Source organism: Bactrocera dorsalis, chromosome 2 (genome assembly GCF_023373825.1).
Source record: "Bactrocera dorsalis isolate Fly_Bdor chromosome 2, ASM2337382v1, whole genome shotgun sequence".
NCBI classification, from domain to species: domain Eukaryota; kingdom Metazoa; phylum Arthropoda; class Insecta; order Diptera; family Tephritidae; genus Bactrocera; species Bactrocera dorsalis.
The window spans coordinates 73,517,834-73,545,706 of NC_064304.1; the positions used below are offsets into that span (position 1 = coordinate 73,517,834).

At 37.6% G+C, this 27,873-nt stretch overlaps 1 protein-coding gene across 6 annotated transcripts in view; it reads right to left on the bottom strand.

Annotated features, from left to right (window-relative positions):
* The window catches only part of LOC105222584 (acetylcholine receptor subunit alpha-like), a 374,463-nt gene that overhangs the window by 82,851 nt on the left and 263,739 nt on the right, over positions 1 to 27,873 (bottom strand). For 5 of the 6 annotated variants that reach the window (XM_049450054.1, XM_049450051.1, XM_049450052.1 and 2 more), the window contains one exon: positions 9,148 to 9,263. The exons of the other annotated variant lie outside the window; for it this stretch is intronic. In XM_049450054.1, the coding sequence (XP_049306011.1) occupies positions 9,148 to 9,263 (116 nt within the window). The remainder of the gene's footprint in view (positions 1 to 9,147; positions 9,264 to 27,873) is intronic. 6 annotated transcript variants of the gene reach the window in all.

The following is a 27,873-nucleotide window of genomic DNA, read 5'->3' on the forward strand; positions in this document are numbered from 1 at the left end:
AATCGCGGGAAGAACTGACTTTGTCAGTTGAATGTGGAGTTGCATTGCAACCGGGTGCCGGACCCAAAGCACGGCAGAGGTTTTAGATGGGCCTCGAACCGTACCAAGGTGGTTAGTGTGTCCATTCCACACTGCCAATTGGTACTGAAAATGCTTGCATTCTCAGGGCGCTGATCAACGCATTGATTTGATCCGCTGTGCTTTTGAGCGCCGTGGAGTAAGGTTGTCGTCAGCAGGTACCCACGTAAAACACACCGGACGTTATTCCCACGCTTACTGGCTGGTGTGGAGTAGCTCTTAAGAACGCTACAGTGGGCAGACAAGCAAACTAATGTGTTAACTCGCTACAGTGGGCAGACTAGCAAACTAATGTGTTAACTTACATATTATAAATTATACTGGATCACAAATTTTAATTTGTTTTTTGTTCCACGGATGCCACTATCCAATTTGTATGTGAAATGGCTCGCTGATTTCGAAAATCGAGTTATTTTTTTTTGAAGTTATACTTCTTATACGACGCCGGAAAAGGTTGCGATAGATTCTGGTTGCGCAACTTTCCATATAAAAGTAACGCAAAGTTGCGCAACCTCGCTCCATCCATATGAATGTAACGCAACCTTGTCTGCGAAGATGTGCGAGCAGCAAGCGAAGCGGTGACAATCGGCGATCGTTTGTTCGTTTCTTTCGGCACAGCTCGGCCGACACAACAACACAACACAATGTTCCATGCTTATGCTGTTGTTGTTTTTGTAGAACAATGTTTCAATTTTTGGTTGGTGACATATTCACATGTGTGCGCATATGTATGTTTGTATGCACTATACAACACACTATAGGAAGGAATACAATGTATGCTATTGCATACGATTTTATTATCAGTTGTACATATGTCGTGACAATTAAATTATTGTCTTACAAATTATTATTTTCAAATTTCTGCTTATATTCGCTCTGCCCAGAATTACCATCTTAGGCACATATTCCTATTGATAAAAGGTAATTAGAGGACTCATTCCGTTCAATAATTACATTGTGGTCCAATAAATTTTGTATCTTCAATATCAGATTCTGAGACCTTTATTTGCTCAAGATAACTTTTTTTTCTTTAAAATGTTATCATAGCAGGGTAAATAAGAAGTTTTTTGTTAACGAAGCTTCTAATAAGTACACAGATACTGAAGCCTTATTAAATCTGCTTCACACATTTTGTCAATTCAATTCAAAATTCAAAAGTATATAGGCGTGAAAGTTTACACCGATATGATGTGCCTAAATTAAAGTACGTATAAAACAAGCATTTGATAAAAGTGAAAAAATGAAAACCAAAGTATATATGTATGATAAAAAAAACATAAAAACAATAAAATATGCACGAACAACAGAACAACATACACGTACGTACAAATAATTATAAAAAATAACATGCAAAAAATCGCATACCTGGTAGAATAACATGAATAACAAAGAGAGGTGCAAAATTTTGCAGCTGAAATCAAAAGAATAGACTTTGAAAACATTAACTAATATAAACAAACTTTATTCATTTGATTCATTTGAGAGCGAGACAGGGATCACAACTTTTTGTATATCTTAAATCGATGTATGAAGAAAAACAAAACTCAAAAGGGCACATAAAACAATTCTTTTAAAATAATAAAACAAGATATTTTTATAAAAAACCACTTTGTTATATAACATATACTCTCAATATTATACGATTTTATATTGCAATTTTAATTATTATAGGAAATAATTTATAAGCTATTTTCATTGCACAGTCCGCGTGTTTCTATTGTCTTACTTCTCCCGCTTTTGGTAGCGTGCACGAATGGGATATAGCAAAAGTGTTATTCCGTTAGTTTTATTGTTTTTTTAAGAAATAGTGGTAAAGTTCAAACTTTTATTTTTGGCCTATAAAATCGACCAGTGTGCGGCGTCTTATAATCCTGAATATCAGCCAATTGGGGTTAAGGCAACATTTCGCCGGATTTCATATATTTTAATCTCAAAAATATACTTAGGCTGTTCACGGTAAGGTGGTTATCGGGTTATGTGATTATTAGATTAAAAATAACCTCTATGCTCCGTGAGCACCCTATGTTGTATGGTTATTTGCTTATTTTTACACAAACAGCTGTTCATTGTTTACAATTTTAGTTCAATGAAATTCCAACTTATAATGCCTAAACAAAGTTTAAAAAGCAAAATAATCGAATTTAAAATAAGTTCTGCTATTCAGGAAATGGACTTTATTGAAGGTATTTGCTTATTTAATAATCCGAATTTTAAGGGTTCAAAAATGTTTTGTATAAAATTTGCAGACATCTTGCATAATTTGCTGATTGTAAACAAAAAACAGCTGTTAATAGCAGATTTTCCAATAAGAAAATCTGAATGGAAATGCCATTCGCTTAGTTTTATTTATTTTTTGTGCTGCCATTTAGTAAAATTCCAACGACTTTCTAACACTGGAAATAAGCAAACAACCACATAATCTGTAAACAAGGGCCTAGGTTGGTCAACTTTGGTTATTTTGTCATAATGCATTTTGTTGTTGTTTACTTAATCACATAACCACATAACCCGATAACCACCTTATCGTGAACAGCCTAACTGTTAATAGAAAAAGAAGCTCTATTAATTTATGTGTGTGTATGTGATAGATGTTATAATATCAACTGCAAGTACGAAAATCTGTATATTAAGTATATGCAGGCTAATAGAAATTGTGATCCAATTGAATTAACTTTTAACACATCGGTTTATTGTAAAAGAAAAAAATTCTTTGGCTTCCAATAATATATCTTAAAGATTGACCAATAAATTTGGCAATAAATCGGTTCACACGCAACGGCGTCCAATGGGAGCTTGAACAGTTTTGGAACGATTTCCACAATTTTTAGGCACCCGAATCGACACCGTATACCTCAAAAGCATCATTAGAGTTGTGAAATTTCGCCTTAATATGAGCGGTGTCCAGTCAATTTTGACCTGATGCTCCAAAACTAGATATGAATGTTAAAGGATTTAGTTATTGATTTATCGCTTTTAAAAGTTTTTAACAAAGCTTTTGCATAAAGATAGGGCACTGTTGCAATCCGACTTCATATATTTTCACATCGCCGGCAAGTGTTCTTAAAGGATTTGTGGTAAGAGACTTTGGGTATTGTTGCTTTAGTGGGTTAGGAGAAATGTAGTAAATTTTTTAGTCCACAGGTTCTCCACTCACAGCAATTCTCTGTATGAAGTTACAATTTTATATCTTAATTCGATCTTGATTTATTTTTAGCTGTTTTCAGCTTCAATGGTATTTTGTGGTCGTGGCAATTATTCGCTTCGGACTACTATACTGACCTACCCATTTTGGCAAGGTACGCAAGTACAAACTTTCATCAAGATACCTAAATTTTTACTCAGGTTATTACTTGTCCACACAGACAGTCACGCAGATTCTATCTCATCTTCAGTCATCTTCAGTCAGTCAGTTTTAACACGTGATCCAAGGAGAGGTAGTTTTTTCAAAAGCATTTTTTTAAAAGATAACGTTTGAGTCGTGTCAAACTGTCATATTATTTTTGTTCAGTATTGATAGGCGTCTCATCCTGGAAAGACTTACGCCTCAACAGCCTGAACGGTTTGTAAGTTGAACTTTATTACTAAAATTAACGTTCTGTAAAGAATGTGTTTCGTGCGCTTCGCACACCTCATGGTCAACATAATCGGCTTACTGAGCATACTATTTTCAGCATAAATAATATTCGACTGAATAAACCACGACCAGCCCCCGTGAAGATAATATTGCAGCTGAAATTGTACACGAAGACCGTGAAGAGTCGATTCGGCGCCGTTCGCAACTCGGACTGAGGTATGGAACGACTTGGCGCATTTTACGTCGAGATCTCAAATTGAAAGTATACAAAATAAAGAACTGAAGCCCAGCCGACTTCGTTCCGCCCTATGCGCCTTTGAAAAGTTCCAAGAAGATCCGACGTTTTCGATCCAAATTTTATTCAGCAATTTGGCCCATTTCTGGCTCAATGGGTATGCAAATAAGAAAAATTAAGGTATTTAGGACGAAGAGCAACCTGAAGAGATTCAAGAGCTGCCATTTCATCTGGAAAAACAAAATTAAAGCGCGTAATTTCGGCGACATTTAGTTTCAACAAAATGGCACCACTTTCCACACCTCGCATCAATCAGTGGATTTATTGAGAAAATACTTCGGTGAGCAGATAATTTCACGTTTTGGGTCGGTCGATTGGCCACCAAAATTGTGTGATATCACATCGTTAGACCTTAGTAGGTAAAGTCTGAAATCTTTGCTGACAGTCCCGCTTGCATTGAAGCCTTGGAACGAAACACCACGTACGTCATTCGCCAATTACCTCGACGAGTAATCGAATTTGGACAAAACTGAAGGCCCATCTAAGACATTCATTAAATTTCAAAGAATGTTATTCCGAATGATAGTAAACAATCTACATTAGATTTGAAGTTTCTGTGTTTTTTCTTTAAAAAAGTAGGGATCCCCGAAATGGATCACACTTTAATTATACCTCCTTTTCAAATAGGATTATAGCCGAGTTAACAACAGCTGGCGCAGTCGTTTCTTCTTTTCGCTACGTGGCGCCAATTGGATACCCCACGCGTAGCCAGGTGCTTCTCCACCTGGTCCTTTCACCGGAGTGGAGGTCTTCCTCTACCTCTGCTTCTCCCGGCGTGTCCATCGTCGAATACTTTAAGATCTGGAGTGTTTTCGTTCATTCGGACAACATGACCTAGCCAGCGTAGCCGCTGTCTTTTAGTTCACTGAACTATGTCAATGTCGTCATATATCTCATACAGCTCATCGTTCCATCGAATGCGATATTCACCGTGGCCAACTCGCAAAAGACCATAAATCTTTCGCAGAACTTTTCTTTTGAAAACTCGTAACGTCAACTCATCAGCAAGACTCTGCACCATATAGCAGGACGGGAATTATGAGTGACTTATAGAGTTTGGTTTTTGTTCGTCGAGAGATGACTTTGCTTCTCAATTGCCTACTCAGTCCGAAGTAGCACCTCATGGTTGCTGCATTGGATTTCCAGGCTGACATTGTTGGTGGTGTTTACACTGGTTCCAAGGTAGACAAAATTATCTACGACTTCAAAGTTATGACCGTCAACAGTGACGTGAGAGCCAAGTCGCGACTGCGAGAACTGTTTGTTTGATGACAGGAGAAATTTCGTCTTGCCCCCGTTCAGTGCCAGACCCATTTGTTTTGCTTCCTTGTCCAGTCTGGAGCAAGCAGAACTAACGGCGCGGGTGTTGAGGCCGATGATATCAATATCATCGGCATAAGCCAGCAGCTGTACACTCTTATAAAAGATTATACTTGCTCGATTAAGGAAGTATTCTGGTCTAGAATTAAAAAAAAAAATCAATTTTTTTTGCATGTTTTGAAAGTTTAGACTTTAAAAAATATGTTCTTGGAAGGATTTTTCAAAATTCGACTTATTTTCGGAGATACAGGCGATTTTGTGACGTGGCGTCCGTGTAACTAGAATTGTCTCCTAAAGTTTAAACGCGTTGTTCTCGAAACTACTTTTTTCGGTCGACATGATATCTCAAGTTTTGCTGATTACAGTGGCAATATTGAATTTAGTGTTTCCCACTTTAATGAAACTATTTTAAACTTATTTGAAAAATATGTTCCCAAGTGTGTTGTTACTCAAAAAATAAGTCCTAATTTATGGGTTTCGAAAGAATTATGTAAATTAAAAAATAGAAAATCTCTTTTAAACTTTTTAGAAAAACTGGTTTAGTTGCTGACTATTCAAAATATTCTAGATTGCGTCGACAATTTTCTGAACTTAACAAAATATGTTATAATAATTATATAAATAAAGTAAAATATAATATTATACGTAATCCAAAATTGTTCTATGGTTTCGTAAACTCCAAACGCAGGATTTCTAATTTTCCGTCCGCTATGAAATATAAGTCTTGTACTTATGTATGACAATCACACCATTTCTAATATGTATGTTCGACGAATTCTTCAAGTCCTACTACTCTCCAAAATCTTCAAAAAATGTTCCGCATCAGCACAAGTTCTGTTCGAACCTACCATTTCCGAAGCAGACGTCTTATATCAGGTTAATATGTTAGAACAATCATACAATTATGGCCCAGATTTGATCCCATCATGCTTTCTTAAGAAATGTGCCAAATATATATGTATACCATCCCCTAACAAAACTGTTTAACTCATCTCTTATGCAAGGCTTATTTCCATCCATATAATTCCTTTACATAAGAGTGGATTTATGTCATCTATTGAAAACTTTAGAGGAATAGCAAAGTTGTCCGCAATACCTAAACTTTTTGAAGCAATTATAACAGACGACATAACCTTCCGGATCTCTCCACTAATTTCTTGTTCTTAGCACGGTTTTCGTAAAGGAAAATCTACTAATTTGCTTGCGTTTGTATCACATGTATCAACGGGCTTTAGGGAGAATAAGAATACTGATGTTATATACACAGATTTTAGTAAAGCTTTTGATGCAATTATAACAGACGACATAACCTTCCGGATCTCTCCACTAATTTCTTGTTCTTAGCACGGTTTTCGTAAAGGAAAATCTACTAATTTGCTTGAGTTTGTATCACATGTATCAACGGGCTTTAGGGAGAATAAGAATACTGATGTTATATACACAGATTTTAGTAAAGCTTTTGATAAAGTATCCCATTCAATTCTTGTGAATAAACTTGATCTTCTTCGTTTTCAACCAATATTTATAAAATGGGTTGCTTCTTATCTTAGTAATAGAATGCAACAAGTCATATTTAACGATTATTCTTCTGACATAATCAATGTTCCTTCAGGCGTTCCACAAGGTAGCCATTTTGGTCCAATTCTGTTCTTGTTATTTATTAATGACATATCATCTATTGTTAAGTTTTCAAAAGTTTTATTATATACTGACGATGTAAAACTTTTTAAAACGTATACTTCAAACAGCGAAAGATGTCAGTTGCAAACTGAATTAAACAACCTAATTTCTTGGTGTGATGGAAATGACATGCGATTGAAACTTAAAAAATGTAAAACGATGTGCTTTTCACGTATGTAGATCTGTAGACCCTACTTCATACGCAATACAAAAGTTTAGGTTGGAGCAAGTAAGCAATTTCGTTGATCTGGCAGTAACTGTGGACCCCAAACTCAATTTTAATCTTCACGCGTCTTCCACGGTTTTTAAAGCTAAAGGCGCTCTTAGTTTTGTTAAACGTTGGTTTAAAGAATTTAGAAATCCGCTTACCGCAAAAATTCTTTTTACATCTCTGGTGAGCCCTATATTAGAGTATGCATCTGTGGTTTGGAAGCCTAGTTACCAAGTCCATTCGGATAAGTTAAAGTCCGTTCAAAAACAATTTTTACTTTTTGCCTTAAATCATTTGCATTGGGATTCCAGTCTAAATCTTTCCCTTACACTAACCGTTTAAAACTTATAAATCTCCCGACATTCGCTAGTCGCAGGGAATTGCTTGTTATAATATTTCTTGTAAAACTCATAAATGGGTCTGTAGCCCATCTCTCTTATCTGACATTCATTTTAACGTTCCCGCTCGCTCTACCAGGCAGTTTAGACCCTTACTTTTAAAATTTTCTGTATATGTCATGATTTCAATTCTCTTTCCAGCACATTTGATCTAACAGACTCACTCTTTACCATTAAAAAAATTATTTTATCCACTCTTAACAAGTAACTTTTAAATATTATAAACTTTAATTTAATTCCTAATTTTGGCTGTTGAAATTATTGTTTCTGTAGCTGAGCAGCTTAAGATCGCAACGCTTAAAACTCTCTTGCCTTTTATGACTCGGCTAATTCCGCTCGTTCGCTGCTTGCGCTCCTCGCGTCGGTTGGCGGGAGAAGGGTAATCGTTGGCGTTATTATTATTAAAAATGTTTTTAATTTTTTTATCTTAGTTTAAAAATTGCCAAAAATTTATGCGTCTAAACCAGAATACCCCCTTAAGTTCTGCAGCTCGAATTATTGTGTCGATTCTCCTTTCATCCTTTCATGGGTCTTTTCTTCGACGTTTCAGCCATTTCTAATATGTCGTGACCTGTAATTTTGTTTCATAGCATTTAGTAATGTTCACAATTTCATCATGGAAAGACATACGCAAGAACAACGTCAACAAATTATTCAATTTATTATCAAAATTTTCGTTTTCCAATTCCTTTTTTGTGCGCTTCTGCCATTTTATATTTGTAATAACTGTCCACCTGTGCTCTCCAATTTTCGAAATGCTTTTTTTTTTAATATAATGTCCAAGTGGTAATAACACAAAGAAATGCTCGAAGTAATGAAAATATTTCTGCCGTACAGACAAGTGTTACTGTAGACCACAATTTGTCGACTCCAAGACTTTCTCGAGGAGTGACACTGCCTCAAACCTCAACGTGGAAAGTTGGGAAGTTGTGATTTAACACCATTAGACTTCCTTCGAGGCTATATGAACTCATTGGTTATTATTTCATGTTTAAGGAGTCAATATTGCATTTACTATTAACGACATGCGACTTGATTTAGGGGAAAAGTGCTCCAAAATTGGTTGTGGAGGCCATTTGAATGATGTCATATTCATAAGGCAATTATGTAAATTGTTCTTCACGTTAAATAAAAAATATTATAATTTCCCTTACATTTAATTGGAAAACCTCTATAACTTCATATTTATGTCGTTTAGATTTTGGTGATACAAAAAAAAACTTTAGGTGAACTAACCAATTTAACTGTGTTGTAACATGTTCTAAAAACTATGGCTGGCTATTAGTAACAGAGTCTATAAATATATGTTACAATATATATTGTATATATAATATATTATAAGTTAATATCATATCAGTTATCTGTGTATACAAACACGGTGACCTACCTCTATGTATTAATTATTAGAATTACGAGTATATTTGTTTTATGTAGTGCATTCGTATGATCTTAATAAGAACGTTTAAATATGTCGTTTTTATCTGGATGAATTTTCGTAAAGTGTAAAAGAATCAGATGGAATTACTTAAGAGTTCTTTAAATAGAAATATTGTATTTAGAAGTTTCCAACATTTTTAATAGGCTAGCTTACCTGACCGCTGGAACTTCAAGAATATCCCACTCCACAGACATATAGAACTCAGATAGATCTACTCCGACATCTACAATGTTATTACCCTGCTGTTCATCCATATGTCGCAGGTCAACCTTCACAAAAACGAAATCATATTTATTATTTAATATTTAATGCATATACATACATATATACTAAATAAATGTTTACATTTTTTTATGTACATTTCGATAATATTGTAACGGATTTCTCGATAGATATCTTGTAACTCACTCTTGAGTTTGATCACTGGATTGTTACATAAAGGTCCCAATTAAGTGTCTATGCATCTATATTTATTTCTTATTAAAACAACTTAACACTTATAATCCTCATTCCAAAAACACTCTAATTAGAACTGTCTCTACTGCAAAATCTGGCAGTTTTTATATATGTAAGTAAAACTTCGCCACTCGTACGTCCTGGCAACTACGAATTTCGTTAACTAGTTTGGCTATTGTTGTGTATTCTATTTCGTTCTTTCGTTTTCATCACCACACGCCCTCCATTTAAGTCTGTTCATCCCGATTAGACATTTTTGTGGTACCAAATGCTGCAAGCAGTTTCAGGTGAAATACCTTCATTTTATTCCTAAGTCTACCAATGCTCATGACTGTTGGACCTCCGCCCTTAATTTATAATGTAATCGGTACAATTGGCGATAAACTCTGAAACTGATTGACGATAACCAATAAAAATATTAGTTTAATCTTTCCAATGTTTTGGTGATTTCCACATATCCTCCACTTGAATCTGTTCCGCAGCTCGTTGAGAAGTTGGAGTGTTCTAATTTTCGGAAAAATCATCAGATCTAGAGAACTTTGCCTACCTTCGCTTTCCCATACGCGATGCAAGCATCTAGCTTTAAACTATTCCATTGTGCCCACTGTGCTTTCTGCAGCTATTTCTTCTTTAGTTAGACGTTCATTCTTCTCCACTTCATATATGACACATTCTATCTCTGGACATTCCTGCTGTAATTTTCGTAGCTCGTTCAGATCCCAGTATGAAGTTATTGTCATTAATCGGACATCTATAATATCCTCTTTGGCTTCAGCTTTTGAGCAATGTTTGCATTCCAAACTACCAGGATATCGTATTTGAATTACCATGATTACTATTTTTGCGAAGCTCTGCAGGGAAGTCGTAACTTCGGAGTCTCTCAATACATCGTGCCTACTGTCCTTCTGGGTTCTGAATTGTAAAAGCCATTTTAATGCTACATGATCTGTCTTGATTTGAAAAAGCAGACCATAAAGGTATTTATGAAAATGTTTGATGAACTTCCCCAACGCCAGTAATTCTCTCCGAGTTACACAATGAATTCTTTTTATGTCCCCATCGTCTGCCAATAACATTTTCTCATGCTCGTCAACGCGTTGTGAAAGAACGGCTCCTACTGCATACCAAAAACGCTGATTTTCGGGCCGGATAAAATTGGTGCAGTAATTAACCCATTCTTCAGAGTTTGGGAAAGTTTTATGTTCTTTGTTCTACTCAAAGACTGCGTTCTTTTTCCTGAATTCATGATCAGCTTTGGACCTGCGATAGCTTTCTTCTTCTTTACTGGCGTAGACACCGCTTACGCGATTATAGCCGAGTCAACAACAGCGCGCCAGTCGTTTCTTCTCTTCGCTACGTGGCGCCAATTGGATATTCCAAGCGAGGCCAGGTCCTTCTCCACTTGGTCCTTCCAACGGAGTGGAGGTCTTCCTCTTCCTCTGCTTCCCGCGGCGGGTACTGCGTCGAATACTTTCAGAGCTGGAGTGTTTTCATCCATCCGGACAACATGACCTAGCCAGCGTAGCCGCTGTCTTTTAATTCGCTGAACTATGTCAATGTCGTCGTATATCTCGTACAGCTCATCGTTCCATCGAATGCGATATTCGCCGTGGCCAACGCGCAAAGGACCATAAATCTTTCGCAGAACTTTGCTCTCGAAAACTCGCAACGTCGACTCATCGGTTGTTGTCATCGTCCAAGCCTCTGCACCATATAGCAGGACGGGAATTATGAGCGTCTTATAGAGTTTGGTTTTTGTTCGTCGAGAGAGGACTTTACTTTTCAATTGCCTACTCAGTCCGAAGAAGCACCTGTTGGCAAGAGTTCTCCTGCGTTGGATTTCCAGGCTGACATTGTTTGTGGTGTTAACGCTGGTTCCTAAGTAGACGAAATTATCTACAACTTCAAAGTTATGACTGTCAACAGTGACGTGGGGTCCAAGTCGCGAGTGCGCCGACTGTTTGTTTGATGACAGGAGATATTTCGTCTTGCCCTCGTTCACTGCCAGACTCATTTGCGTTGCTTCCTTGTTCAGTCTGGAGAAAGCAGAACTAACGGCGCGGGTGTTGAGACCGATGATATCAATATCATCGGCATAGGCCAGCAGCTGTACACTCTTATAAAAGATTGTACCTGCTCGATTCAGTTCTGCAGCTCGAATAACTTTCTCCAGCAGCAGATTGAAAAAGTCGCACGATAGGGAGTCGCCTTGTCTGAAACCTCGTTTGGTATCGAACGGCTCGGAGAGGTCCTTCCCGATCCTGACGGAGCTTTTCGTGTTGGTCAGCGTCAGTTTACACAGCCGTATTAGTTTTGCGGGGATACCAAATTCAGACATCGCGGCATAAAGGCAGCTCCTTTTCGTGCTGTCGAAAGCAGCTTTGAAATCGACGAATAGGTGGTGAGTGTCGATTCTCCTTTCACGGGTCTTTTCCAAGATTTGGCGCATGGTGAATATCTGGTCGGTTGTTGATTTACCAGGTCTGAAGCCACACTGATAAGGTCCAATCAGTTTGTTGACGGTGGGCTTTAATCTTTCACACAATACGCTCGATAGAACCATATATGCAATGTTGAGGAGGCTTATCCCACGGTAGTTGGCGCAGATTGTGGGGTCTCCTTTTTTATGGATTGGGCAGAGCACACTTAGATTCCAATCGTTGGGCAAGCTCTCATCCGACCATATTTTACAAAGAAGCTGATGCATGCTCCTTATCAGCTCTTCGCCGCTGTGTTTGAATAGCTCGGCCGGCAATCCGTCGGCCCCTGCCGCTTTGTTGTTCTTCAGGCGGGCAATGGCTATTCGAACTTCTTCATGGCCGGGTAATGGAACGTCTGCTCCATCGTCATCGATTGGGGAATCGGGTTCGCCTTCTCCTGGTGTTATGCGTTCACTGCCATTCAGCAGGCTGGAGAAGTGTTCCCTCCATAGTCTAAGTATGCTCTGGGCATCGGTAACTAGATCACCTTTGGGGGTTCTACAAGAGTATGCTCCGGTCTTGAAATCTTCTGTAAGCCGCCGCATCTTTTCATAGAATTTTCGAGCATTACCCCTGTCGGCCAGCTTATCAAGCTGTTTGTACTCACGCATTTCGGCCTCTTTCTTCTTCTGTCTGCAAATGCGTCTCGCTTCCCTCTTCAACTCTCGGTATCTATCCCATCCCGCACGTGTTGTGGTCGATCGTAACGTTGCGAGGTAGGCAGCCTGTTTTCTCTCCGCTGCGACACGGCACTCCTCGTCGTACCAGCTGTTCTTTTGCACTTTCCGAAGACCAATGGTTTCTGTTGCAGCTGTACGCAAGGAGTTTGAAATGCCGTCCCACAGTTCCCTTATACTAAGTTGTTGACGAGTGCTCTCAGAGAGCAGGAGTGCAAGCCGAGTAGAAAATCTTTCGGCTGTCTGTTGTGATTGCAGCTTCTCGACGTCGAACCTTCCTTGTGTTTGTTAGCGTGCGTTTTTTGCTGCACAGAGGCGGGTGCGAATTTTGGCTGCAACAATATAGTGGTCCGAGTCGATGTTAGGACCTCGGAGCGCACGCACATCTAAAACACTGGAGACGTGTCTTCCGTCTATCACAACATGATCGATCTGGTTGGTGGTTTTTCGATCCGGGGACAGCCAGGTAGCTTGATGTATCTTCTTATGCTGGAATCTAGTACTGGCGGGGGCATCTCTCATAAGTGCGCTCCAAGCACTCATAAAAGGCATCTTTGGTCACATCGTCCTTCTCTTCCGTCGGGGCGTGGGCGCAAATCAGCGATATGTTGAAGAACCTCGCTTTGATGCGGATTGTGGCTAGACGTTCATTCACCGGAGTGAATGATAGTACTCGGCGACGGAGTCTCTCTCCCACCACGAATCCCACACCAAACTTGCGCTCCTTTATATGGCCACTGTAGTAAATGTCACAAGGACCTACTCGTCTCTGTCCTTGTCCTGTCCATCGCATTTCTTGGACGGCGGTGATGTCAGCCTTTATCTTTACGAGGACATCTACCAGCTGGGCAGCGGCACCTTCCCAATTAAGGGACCGGACATTCCAGGTGCATGCCCTCAAATCATAGTCCTTATTTCGTTTGCCATGGTCGTCATCGAAAGGGGGGTCTCTCGTCCGAGAACGTTTTTTTCTTTTCATTGGGGGTGTTTTTTTACGTGGCGGGTCCCAAACCCAGCGCACAACCCTATGCAGGGGATATTTCGCCTTCTCACTTTAGCTCGCCTTCAAACGGATGTTCTTAGGCTACCCAGAGGATACTTGGTCAAAGACCGGAAGTCGTGAGCTGCTTGAGTCATATGTAAAAGAATCGTTTCTGGCCACTCCCAAGTGAATGGCGATCAGAGAACTTTCCTCACTTGCGTGAACTTCTACACATGACTCCATCCTCCAATCCTGCGATAGCTATCCGTTGGAAAAACTCTTCCAATTTCTTAAGATGAGCATTGAGCTTTTAACCAACACGATGATATCGTCCAGGCATACTAAAAAGATCTTCCAATGCAAACTTTTAACACCTGATACATAAGTCTCTCAAATGTGGCAGGGACGTTATATAATTTAAAGGACATTACGGTAAATTGCCATAAACCAGTTCCAACGCTGAATGCCGTTTTTCTCCTTAATTAACATCCGCTTCCCAAACCCCACTTTTCAATTAAAATGTTGGGAAGCTGTAGTGGATAACTAAACACAGAATCTCATGCTGCCTTCTTTCTTCCTTACAAGCACCACAGGTGAACTCCATTGACTCGCTGATGGTTCTATTATGCCGCTTTCACTCATCTCATGTATGGTCTGGCTTAAAACATAACGTTTTCATAAATGAACGCTCCGAGAAAATTCTCGAGTTGAGCTTGGTGGTTGGTTGGTCTCAATGAGAGGTTTCACAACTTTGGTTCTTTCTGGTTTCTGGATTATCGATTTTTATGCGTCCCCAGTTGACGCGCCCTCATTCACAGTCAGTATATGCTTTTTGCCTTATTGCTTATTCATATCACTACTTTTTCTGTTGGCTCGCTTTAGTTTAACGATGAGTTGGATGTGTTATTTGCTTGGTCTTCCTCAGCTTTACGCATATCATTACCCGAATTATTGGATTGGTTACAGTTGCGTGCAGTATGACCATTATTTCCGTAGTTGAAGGATTTAACCACACCATCTTTCTTCTTACGAGTTCTTTTGCAAGTTTTCTTCGGCTATTTCGAGTAATTGATTCCCCAGGTGTGATCTTCTATTTCTACTTAATAAGCTTTGAATGTTCGATTACTTAGTAGAAATGCAATTTCCTATATCAGAGCATAAGAATTCGTTGCTACAAACGTCAGTTTTCACCAAGATAACGCATCGAAGCTGTAGTGTTATTATATATATTAGATATAGTACTCTTTATAAAGTTTAATATCATGGTGAAAAAATTTAAAATGGACCTTCTAATATCAAATGCTACTAAATTGAAAAAAACGCATTATAAATCGTAGACTTGCGGGTGACATACTTTATTGCATTGTGTAATACTGTAGTCAGTTGGTGTATTGAATTTCATGTTGGTCAAGTTTTGAGATTCTTTCGAAAACTTCTTTTGCGGTTATTTCAATGTCGTGGTGCGCCAGGCCGATCAATCTATCTTAAAGCCTTTTTGTCCTCTGCCACGTTCACATGCTGCGAAGTGTCCTTCATCATAGGAAGTGTACAGAATAAGCGAACGAAACTATGAGTTATGGGGTATAGATCTACATCGCAGTTCTTCAACGTTTCCGATGCAGTAGTCGGTAAATTTTGCTTCTTCTTCCAATGGCACTGCCCGTTATCAAGTTCACATTTGAGCTTCAATCGTCATTATCCAAAAGTCCTTTGAATCCATCTTTCGAGCAGTCAATGAGATTTTCCAGTTGTTTGGTTTCAAAGCACATTCTTTTTCTGAAACCAGTACACTTAGTTGAAATTTATCCAACATAAGAATGTACACTGAGACCCTGCAGTATTCTGCGCAAGTTCTAACGTAAAAAATTTCGCGTTTTGTTTATCGGCTGCAGATTTTTGATATTTCTGCGTCAACTTTCAGTTCTGCCACCATTTTGTTCGCGTCTGAATAAATGGATCGAAAATCTTCTTCAGATTTTTGTCTTCGATTTCGGAACGTTACAAGCAACGTATCAATCATATTTGATGCCTTCGCCAAATCGATCGATTCTTTCGGAAGAATCACGCTGAGTAAATGAGTTAAAATAGAATATCATATAGACAAAAAACTTAGTTATAAATTGATATTTGCACACGGATGCGATGAGTATCGTTGCTGTTGCATTATTTTCCCAGTTACTAGTTTTTCTTTCTTGGAAAACTTGGAGGATAAACCGCGGAGAATGTATCAGTCGAACATATCGCCGATGGAGCTGAATGCAGCATCTATTTTATAGGATTTGTCCGGAAAGTAATAGGATTGAGTCGATTTAAAAAAAACTATTGAACTAATCGCTACAATTCTTTAATATTTTTTAAAATAGGCTCTTCATTGAAGGCGTTACGGAAAGCATTCTCCGGAATAGCTTTGAGAGCCGAGGGGCATGCTGCTTAGATCCCCTCTGTCGTCTCAAAATGCTTCTTTGTCTTGGGATCATACTCAAAGATCCATGACTCGTCACCTGTGAATACGTTATTCAAACTTTCACTTTCACACATGTTCAAATTTTCTTGGCACACTTCCACTCGCCGCAACTTCCGGTCCCCAGTGAACACTTTTGGGGTCATCTGAGCGAACACTTTGCGCACGTTCATGTGCTCCGTCACAATGTCATGAACCACACATTTTGAAAAATTTAACATCTGGGCAATTAAACGAATACTTAGTCGACGGTGTGAATTCAAAATTTTGCGCACATGAGTCACATTGTCGGTGTTTGTCAAAGTCGCAGGTCTGTCAGCGACCTTGTTCCGGCTCTCCGAAAAGATCTGGTGCCACTTAAACATACCATTTCTTGCTAAAACAACATCAGGATATTTCTGTTTGATAAAACAAACGTCTCTGTCGCAGATTTACTGACTTTCACACATTTAATCGGGTACCTCTGCTCTAACGAACGCTGCATTTTCGGCTTGCACTACTAACAGAAACACATCGCGCGTAAATGTTTGTACTGACTCTCGGTGCTCGCAGACAACTGACCAGCCGCTCGTTTGTTAGTTAGGAACGCCCTCTCCGAATCCAGTCAGTGAACGCACGCTCCGTAATACAGTCGCGGCGGAAGAAAAATCAGTCCTATTACTTTCCGGACAAACCCTGTAAGTTCTCTATCACGCCGCGTCTCTTCAAATTTGGCACTTTCAATTACGGATCTAATTGGATTTATTAACAATTTAATCAGTATGCGTTGTTACACTTTCTAACTTTAGTGGTATCTTAGCATTATTTGTTATATTCAAGAAATGGAGACAGTCGGAAAACGACTCAGCGTTCTTATTAGCTTTGATTGACAGAGCTGGTCATTAACAGATTGCGCAAATTACTCGTCTGATATTTCTCGTTCCTCTTTTTCGATTTCAAGAACGTATTCAAATTTGCCAACTGATAGATCAATTTGTTGTCGTCAATATGAAAATTTTTCGAGTGTAAAAACATAATTGTCTCAACATATGATGCAGTCGCATTTCCAAAACTCAACCGAGTTCAACTCGCGCAGGAATTTTGTACCGCGCGAGTTGAACTCGGTCGGCTTTTGGAATGCAACCATGAATGATATGAGTCATGTAAATGCATCGTACGCGTGGCGCCCAGGTAGACTAAAACGCTGTGATGTTTACTTTTTTCACGACCTCGCTCAAAAAAGAAATAATAATTAAAAAAAATCGCCGATTCAGGAAGAAACCAGGGAATCTGTGTATTTTTAAAGAAAATCAGAGAATTTTCACGAAAATTAGGCAATCAGTACCGGAGGTTAAAATCAGGAAATTCCCTGACAAATCAGGGAATATGGTAGACCTATGTACTATATGTATATCGAATATTATACGCGCAGTTAATTTAGCTAAAATATCTTACGATATAAAGCAAACTGGCAGAATTCAAATCTTATTGTACGTATTTGACATTAGCTATTTTTGACATTACCACCTATTCTTAACAGAAACAGATTATCTTCTAGTTTCATTTACAATTCATCACAAATAATATATTGCATAAAGCCAACCTGCACTTTAAATTCCAATATTAGTTATATATGTAATTTGTCCTAACCAATTTTCACCAATTTTTTTGTTAGGTAACTGGGAACTAAGGATATTATTGATCTGCTTCTACCCATGTTTAATATACAAGTTTACTACAAGGATTTAATTTTGAATTACAATTCCCATATTCAGTAACTGGTGGTCTAAACAGTGTTGGTCCGATTGTGACAGTTTTAGACTTGAATTTGCCAAAGTTGATTTGTTTACTGAAAAGTTTTTACCTAAATGTGGCCGGTGGTACACCGATCGATTATTTTAACAGCGGCTTCTATAAAGTTTTTTCGTATTTTATTGGGTGTAAAGTTAGTAATAAAAGGCGCGTCCACGATTTTTTTTAATATTTACTTGCTAAACTGCAGATGTGTGATTTTAACTCGACCCTTCATCCTGATTATTTATATATACATACGAATACATTTAATCCTGTATATGTATATCTCCATTAGTTTTAGTAGAAACTTGTGGCAAGAGTATACAATGAAATGTACAAAGCCAATGTTTAAAGATGAGCAACTGGAGGTATTACTCGGTGAGGATACTTTAAAAAAAAGAAGGGCAGAATCTTTTGAAGCTATTGATGCAGACATTTCGAAAAGGTTAAAACTACCTGTATATATGCAGAAGCAAAGAAATTTGGTGGAGAATGAATTGAATCCAACAGACATTGAAGACCGTTTTTCCTTTACAAAAACTTTTTGGATACTACAAAAAGAAGTCGTTTTTTCCTTGAAACATTACTGGTAATAGAAAGATATGTGAAACGTAACCAACCAGACAAACTTTTACCGTTAAGCTGAGTATTCATAACGCTTAAGTAATGCTCAGAATTTAAGTGAGATGAGAAGAGACTCCTCTATATTATAAGCTTCTTCTTTCGCCCGTAGAGCGAAACGACGGCGTTGGGAAGGTCGAGCGGCTTTAGTTCTGTATTTTGTACGTTCTCAATTTAAGATCTGGATGTAAAATGTGACAAGTCATTCCATATGTCAGTCAGTCTTCGTGTAGACTCTTAGCAACGGCTTTTTTTCACTGCGTTGTGGGCTTGGTCTATTCGGTTGAATATTATTCAATAATGAATGCTGGGTCTCAAGATGGGTGATGATGTTGCGTAAGTGGGCCAATTATGTTGGGCATAAATTGAGCGAACTTACAATACTTACAAACCGTTCAAACTGTTAAGGTGTCTTTCCATTGCGTAATGCCGCACAATACTGAATAAAAATAACATGACAGCTTGACACGACTCATACGAGATCTGTAAAAACACAGTACCTCTACTTGTATCACCCGTTAAAACAGTGTAAAACTATTAATAGGGAAGGTGATCCAACCAATTCTCCAACTGAAGCCAGCGATTAACCAAAAATATGGGGAATTTGCGACTATACGCGCGCCTTCGTGTTGTAAGATCGGTTAAAAATTCACGCTTTATAGCCCAAGTCATGCGCTTTAGAACTAATATTTGTTCCGGTCAGTGCAGAACGTTTTCAGTCTAATACACTTTACTTCAGAGGGTATCAAAAACTGGCCTCATTAATTCTCAACTATAGGCACATGGGCTAGGGATGTCCATTAAATAAAGAATATCGATGTTTTGGTCGATATGATACAGCGAAGCTTGACATCGATGTTCTGCGTTGCATTGAATAAGAACTTTCGAAAATAAACGGCCAGATGGAAGTGATGGAGAAACAATTGTTAAGTATTTGAAAACTACTTTACTTAATTTAGGAAATTGTGTTTGTAAATAGTTCCATTATTCCAGCGGATTTTCTGCTAGCCTTCCAACTGGTACATATGCAAGTGCATATATGGATAGCTCATCCAACATATCCAACGATTTGTTTTTCTTTATCTTCTAATTTTTATTGCTACAGAGTACAATAGTTTTTTTTCCTCTAATGTTTGACAATTAAGTAATGACACTGATTTTATGGCCGCGCTTGTGGTATGGTAGCTTGAAATTCCCTTTCTCTTTTTCCGGCATCTCTTGCCTCTCTATTGATATATGTACCATCGCTCTAGCTTGTTTAGTTCGCCTGCTGCGTTAAGTTGAGTAGACGTGTGTTTGTAGTGCTCGTCACGAAAATGGAAAAACGAAATCAAGAGCAACGCGTCGCGATAAAATTTTGCGCCAGATTGGGCGAAACAGCTTTGGAAACGTACGCTAAAATTGCAAAAGTGTATGGTGATAGTGCTCTTAGTCGTGAAACCAAACGTCAAAGCCCACAATGGTTGTCTCCGCGCGCCCCCGCCTGAAAAAAGCTCTCTTGAGTAAGTCGAAAGTGAAAACGGTGATTATTGCCTTTTTTTTATAGCCGTGGAATCGTCCACAAATAATTCGTTCCACCGGGGAAAACTGTGAATCAAGTCTACTATTGCCAAGTACTCGAAAGATTGCGAAAACGAGTCAACAGGGTGCGCCCAGACATCGCTCGTAACTGGATCCTTCATCACGACAACGCGCCGTGCCACACCGCCCTCAGCGTGTCCCAGTATTTGGCCTCTAAAGGGATCCCCGCCTTAATCGCCCGACATGTCACCCTGTGACTTTTTTTGTTTCCTAAAACAAAGTCGGTGGTTAAAGGAACCCATTTTGAGTCGATTACGAACATCCCAGTCGAAGCGTTCCAGATGTTACGAAGCATGGAAAACGCGCTGGGATCACTGTATAGCTGCCCAAGGGAACTACTTTGAAGGAGATGGCAGAGTTGTAGAATTATTTTCAAATATACGGTTTTTATGGAATCAGTCTAATTAGTTAATTGTCATACCTTGTATGTATCACCAAAATTAATCAAGATAGATATAGATATATATGTATATATAAGGGTGTTTTTTTAGAATTATTAAAAAATTTTCAGGGAATTTTTTTAGGATATTTCCAAGGAAATTTCGTAACGGGATTGAAAATAATTAATAGTTAAAAAAAACACCCTAATATACATATATGAATGATATCGCGATTCTTCCTGAAGTTACAGCTTGTCCGGACGGACGGAAAGTCATACTGATAATTTATATACAATATATAGGCTGAATCGATTTAGCCTTGTCCGTCTTATCTATTTATAAAACTAACAGACAACAGACAGTCATCCTGATAATTTATATATGGGGTATTCCATACCAAATCGACCACTTTTGAACCCGACCCCTTTAGATTTTGCTGAAACTTATCCATCCTTTCTACCCTTTGAAAAACATTTTTGCGAATTTTTTCAAAATTTTCCAACTTCAAAAAAGTTATGAATTTTGCTATTTGTTGCTAAAAATGGCTTTTTTATATTCAAATAGCCATAACTTTTGTAGAAATTGACTTTTGGGAACCATCTTTTTTTTAATTTTTGTTTTTGAATGAACTTTTCGAAAAAATACTCGAATAAATTTAACACGATCAATTATATAAAATAATTGGTTTTTTAAGTAAAATCAGAATTTTTTTTTTTTGGAGGTTCGCCATTATTTTTTATTTTTTTTTCCTCAAAAAAAAAACTTCAATTAAAATTACAACTATTCCTGCTAATCCCGGAGTGGGCCGATTTTTTTTTTATATTTTTTTAATTAAAAAATGAAAAAAAATTTTAAATAAATAAAAAAAAAATTAAAATATATGAATTAATACAAAGCGGAATTATGTACATATTTAGCGGTATCGAAATATTGTATATAATATTATTTAAGGAGAAGAATTGTGCAAATAAAGTTAGTCTAATACCTGACCACCTTACAGTGTCGTTACTCGACCCTTTGCTACAATTTGGCTTTACTTTTCACTGTTCGTAAATTTGCGCGGTTATAAAAAAAGCTTTATAGCCCTACATTTTTTGGCGCCCAACGTGGGGCACGAGTAACTTGTTTCGTTGTTCGCGTATCTTTCGAAGTTTGGTGGTCAGTATTAGACTGCATCGTGGGACATCATCGTCATTGGATCTTCACCATTGGTCATCTTTACCATTGGACACATCAGCAGCGATCGCACACAGAACAGCACATCTACTTGTGGCTGCTACGTACCACTTCCTCCAGGTGATCTTCGCATATTTGTTTCGCATATGGGTATTTCCATGGTCGAGAACGCGACAGTCGTACGCCTTTGAAGTGCATAAACCAAAAGTAAAAAAATTAACAAAAAAAATGTGTTGTTATTACTCGAAAGCTTTTCATTATCACTATGTATAGTACAAAATGTAGGAGCTTTCGATAATTTGTTTCCAATTCATTAGCAATAAACATGGGATCGAGAACGCGACAAAAAATAGAACTTGCTTTCGACTACATATAGAAAAATGCTAATTTCTGCGAAACGCAACAATATATTTTAGAAAGATTAATTTAAACTAAAAAGGACTAAAAAGGGCTTCTTTTGATACATTTCTTGTTGATATATTTTCATCGGTTTTTTTTGTACAAGCTTAAATCTAATTTAGCACATGACATTTAGAACGCGACATATTTGCCTTCCATGATTCTAATGACGATTACTATAATAATTCCAATTCAAAAAATGAAATTGAAAACTAAAATAAAAATTCATATAAGAAAATAAGTAAAAATAAATGAGAAATGCTTTTTTTTATGAAATATTTTTTTTCAATGAATATGCGGTTTGAGCTACTTTTAATTTCAAATGATCGTCACAGGAGATCGAATGCAGTTTTCGGATGCCAGGAATATTTGGTATATCCTTCCATTTTTCCATTAAAGTTGGCGAACTCTCCTTAATTGCGTCATCACTAATATACATACTATGAATACCAGTTATGTTCTCTTGTGCACATTGAAAGAAAGAAAATGCGTCACTTAGAATAATATTTTTTGTTTTTGTTATTTGCCAAATTTTTCTTTTTATAACCGCTCCAACTCCATCGACTGCACCTTTTCCATGCGAGGTTGCGAAATAGTTCCATTCAACTGTTTTGCAACCGAATTGAACCAAGAAATCTGGTAAACTCCATACAATAAATTTGTTTTTAAATTGGCTGCTACTTCCGTCCGAAAATAAGAATATATTTTGAAAATTGCCATGTTGATGTGTTATCTCCTGAACAATTTTTTCTATAAAAAGATGGACATCGATTTTGCTGTGATTTAAACTATCGCTGATTACAGCTAATGACTTAGTTTTGTCGAACATCCACGCTACGCAAGTAAAAATCGTAACTTGCTTGTAAAGGGTGATTTTTTAAGAGCTTGATAACTTTTTTTTAAAAAAAGAACGCATAAAATTTGCAAAATCTCATCGGTTCTTTATTTGAAACGTTAGATTGGTTCATGACATTTACTTTTTGAAGATAATTTCATTTAAATGTTGACCGCGGCTGCGTCTTAGGTGGTCCATTCGGAAAGTCCAATTTTGGGCAACTTTTTCGAGCATTTCGGCCGGAATAGCCCGAATTTCTTCGGAAATGTTGTCTTCCAAAGCTGGAATAGTTGCTGGCTTATTTCTGTAGACTTTAGACTTGACGTAGCCCCACAAAAAATAGTCTAAAGGCGTTAAATCGCATGATCTTGGTGGCCAACTTACGGGTCCATTTCTTGAGATGAATTGTTGTCCGAAGTTTTCCCTCAAAATGGCCATAGAATCGCGAGCTGTGTGGCATGTAGCGCCATCTTGTTGAAACCACATGTCAACCAAGTTCAGTTCTTCCATTTTTGGCAACAAAAAGTTTGTTAGCATCGAACGATAGCGATCGCCATTCACCGTAACGTTGCGTCCAACAGCATCTTTGAAAAAATACGGTCCAATGATTCCACCAGCGTACAAACCACACCAAACAGTGCATTTTTCGGGATGCATGGGCAGTTCTTGAACGGCTTCTGGTTGCTCTTCACCCCAAATGCGGCAATTTTGCTTATTTACGTAGCCATTCAACCAGAAATGAGCCTCATCGCTGAACAAAATTTGTCGATAAAAAAGCGGATTTTCTGCCAACTTTTCTAGGGCCCATTCACTGAAAATTCGACGTTGTGGCAGATCGTTCGGCTTCAGTTCTTGCACGAGCTGTATTTTATACGGTTTTACACCAAGATCTTTGCGTAAAATCTTCCATGTGGTCGAATAACACAAACCCAATTGCTGCGAACGGCGACGAATCGACATTTCACGGTCTTCAGCCACACTCTCAGAAACAGACGCAATATTCTCTTCTGTACGCACTGTACGCATTCGTGTGGTTGGTTTAATGTCCAATAAAGTAAACTGAGTGCGAAACTTGGTCACAATCGCATTAATTGTTTGCTCACTTGGTCGATTATGTAGACCATAAATCGGACGTAAAGCGCGAAACACATTTCGAACCGAACACTGATTTTGGTAATAAAATTCAATGATTTGCAAGCGTTGCTCGTTAGTAAGTCTATTCATGATGAAATGTCAAAGCATACTGAGCATCTTTTTCTTTGACACCATGTCTGAAATCCCACGTGATCTGTCAAATACTAATGCATGAAAATCCTAACCTCAAAAAAATCACCCGTTAGTTGAAGTGCGCGCTTTGTACTTCATTTTGGCAGATTAGTCTATAATTTTCTGCAAAATCAATTTGTAACACTAGATCCCCGGGTCTTAAATTACTTTTCACGGATTCAAAATAATTTTGTTGGGATCTCTTAACAAAGAAGTGTTGTTTAAAAAGTGGTAGCTGCACTTCTAATTCATGGATAATTTCTGATAACGGAGCGACAGTGTAAGTTAATATAATTCTATCATCCACTTTCCTCCAATGTCGCCATTTAACATTTTCATTCATTTTAGATAAATATGCTACAGGAACGATATCATTTTTTAAATCCTTTGTACAGTTTTCGCAACCGTTTGTCATGCAATTTTCATCCTCAATACTGCAACAAACAGTTTGTAAAAAACTTTGGAAGTTCCTAGGAACAGATTTTATGATTTTTGCGCAACCCTCTAACAAAAACCCGAAATTTGCATGATAAATGCATACACACATGTTATGTGGCGTTTTGCTCGACAGTTGGATATGCCGTGGCCGATATTGATAAAAGGTTGAAATGTTCACAGATTCTTCAATTATCTCGTTTTTATAAACCTCGTAGGCTTCTGAAACGGTTAGCAGCATAAAGCGCTTAGAAATAATTTCTCCATCGACTATGAGAGTATCCTTTCTGCCTGCAGACTGGACGCTAATATCTTCCCGATTGTAAAAGTCTTTCACCACTTTCACTTTCGATTCCATTTCAAAACTGAGCCCAGATATATTTTCTGTAACATTTCTTGGTTGAACATACTTTTCATATAATGCTTGAATAATTTTATTTTTTTTTGCTAGATCGTTTGGCAATGCATTTTCCACCTTCTTTAGTGCTTTTCCAAATGTTTGCTTGCAGTTATAAGGTTCATCGCGTTTATTTTTTTCTTCAGCATTTTTTTTCTTTTCGCGCAACTTTTTCTGCCTTAAACGGTTTTTTTCTTTTTGCTCTTTCCACAGCTTGCTATTATTTTTTTTCAATTTCGATAGCTTTGCGCGGTGTTTTCGCATTCTCTCAGCTGCTTCATCGCGATATTCTTTGAACTTAACGGGATTTGTGCTTAGTTTGTCAAAGTAGCGTTTTGATATTTCTTTTCTTGCTAAGCCACATGTTTTACCCATCTATATAAATAAATATACATGCTAAAAAAGGCAAAAAAAAATATTTTCCAGAAAAGTTATACTTACGGTAGCGAACGCGACACACTTCAAAAACCAATTAAAATATTTTGTATGAATCTAAGATACTGAAACTTTTTTTTTTAATTTAGGTCACTAAAATTGATTTAAATATAAATTTGCAGCCACGTGCTACGATCGATCGCAAACTACTGATAAAAAATAATGATTTACGGACAAGAACGCGACAAAACAATATCAATGAAAGCAAAATAAAAATTTACCGTTATCGAGCTTCGTTTGGTCTCGTTGAATTTTTTGTATTCATTGTTGTTCCTAGCAAGATTTAATAAGACTAGTGCAAACATAATAAGAATTTACGTATTATCAAAAATACAAAAATAAAAAGGCATTAAAGGTACACAAATGCTACTTTCTACGCTATTTCAACTTTTAGGTATTTTTTCTAATAAAAACACTTGAGATAAGCTGCAAATCATATTATATTATAAAAATATATATATTTTTTTTATATAATATCAGAAAAAATTATTTGTTTATCACTATTTTAATTTTTGCTCCCGGTAGACCTTTCTATGGAAAACCCCATATATACAATATTAATTTCGTTGATACCATTTTGCAATAAATTAACAAATCATTTATTACCCAACTACTCACTAGAAGGAAAATTATAATTATTTGAAAAAAATTTTGAAGTCAATATAAAGCACATACATATGTAGATATAATCCCGTTCTACAATGTCTTTGGACGAACTAAAACAAAAACGCACCAGCACCAAGAAAAATATCACACGAATTAAAAATATCATCGATGCTAGCTTACGACCAGGTGGAAAAGTTCTTTCAGTAGCGGGATACAAATGTCGTCTAGGCATCCTGGAGTCATACTTCAAGCAGATTCTCTCAATTCAAACGGACATCGAAAGATTGGATTCTGAGGACGGAGGACGTGCTGACCTGGAAGAACTTTACATAACTACTAAATTGGTTATTCAATCACAACTGGCAGAACACAACAACGTTTCATTTTCGGATACAACTTGCGTGGTACAATCAAGTTCAAAACTTCCACCACTTAAGCTTCCTACGTTTGATGGCAAATTAGAATTATCAAAATTTTATTACCTCGTTCAAACAAATAATTGATCACGAGTTCAATTTAACAAATATTGAAAAATTCAACCATTTACGAAATTGTCTCCAAGGTCAAGCTTTGGAACTATAAATGCGTTTCAGGTTACAAATGAAAACTACCCAAAGGCGTTAGAATGATTGAAGGTACTTTATGACAACAAACCACTAATTTTCTTGGAAGGAATAAATTCGCTATTTGATTTACCTGCAGTTATGAAACCAAATGGCATTCAGCTAAGAAGTTTGATTGACAAAGCTTCTGCTATTTATGGTTCTTTAACATCACTGGGTAATGGCAGGAAAATATCTCAAGCAATGCTAATTTACCTAATATTGCAGAAGTCTGATGTACAGACCAACAAAAGGTGGAAGGAGTCGCTAGATTTCAGAGCGCTGCCGTCATGGGAGGATTTCATCGCAGTTTTGGAAAGACACTGCCAATATCTGGAGTCACTCGACAACCCGCATGGTAGTACTTCGCCAGCTCAAGGTTTTAACAAACACTCCACTCCGAAATCAAGGAGTCAACCAAAAGGTTACACATTTTCCTGTTCTACCATATCGTGCCAATTCTGTTTTAACAACAACCACAAGATTTTTAACTGTGAACGGTTTAAATCGCTAAACATAACTCAACGTTTCAATCATGCAAAGAAAATTGGACTTTGCATCAATTGCTTATCAAAGGGACATCAAGTAGCCAATTGTTCATCATCGCACAGGTGCAAGGTTTGTGCACGACAACACCATAGTTTACTTCACCGCGCGTCACCTTCAGGCCAACCAACAACTACTCAACTATTTCCTACACAGGAGGCAGCCGTACATACTCATATGAATAATTCATCGTTGGATAATGTAATCCTTGCAACAGCAAAAATTTTCGTTCGTGATTCAACTGGAAGCTATAGATTGGGTACAGCGTTGCTAGACTCCTGTTCGCAAGTCAATTTCATCACAGATGATTTTTCGCAAAGGTTGATGCTGCCAAGAAACAAACAAAACATAGAAATTCAAAGCATCGGTTCATCATCAACAAATATTAAATTCAAAACTTCAACTAACATCAAGTCTCAAGTCACCGGTTTCGAGCTTCCATTAACTTTTTGTATTACATAGCACATTGCTCATCAACCAGACACGGAAATCAACATTTCAACATGGAATATTCCAAAAAATATAGCACTCGCTGATGATGAATTTCATATACCAAAGAAGATCGACATGTTGCTGGGTACGGAAACGTTTTTCAGTCTGCTATCTGTAGGCCAAATCCATCTTGGGTCTAATTTACCTATCTTGCAAAAAACGCTCTTAGGCTGGATCGTTTCGGGACGCTATAATACCGGCAGTAACAATATATCTAAGCCATCTTGTTTATTTTTAGCCAATGAATCTTTAGATGCCAAATTGGAAAAGTTGTGGAAA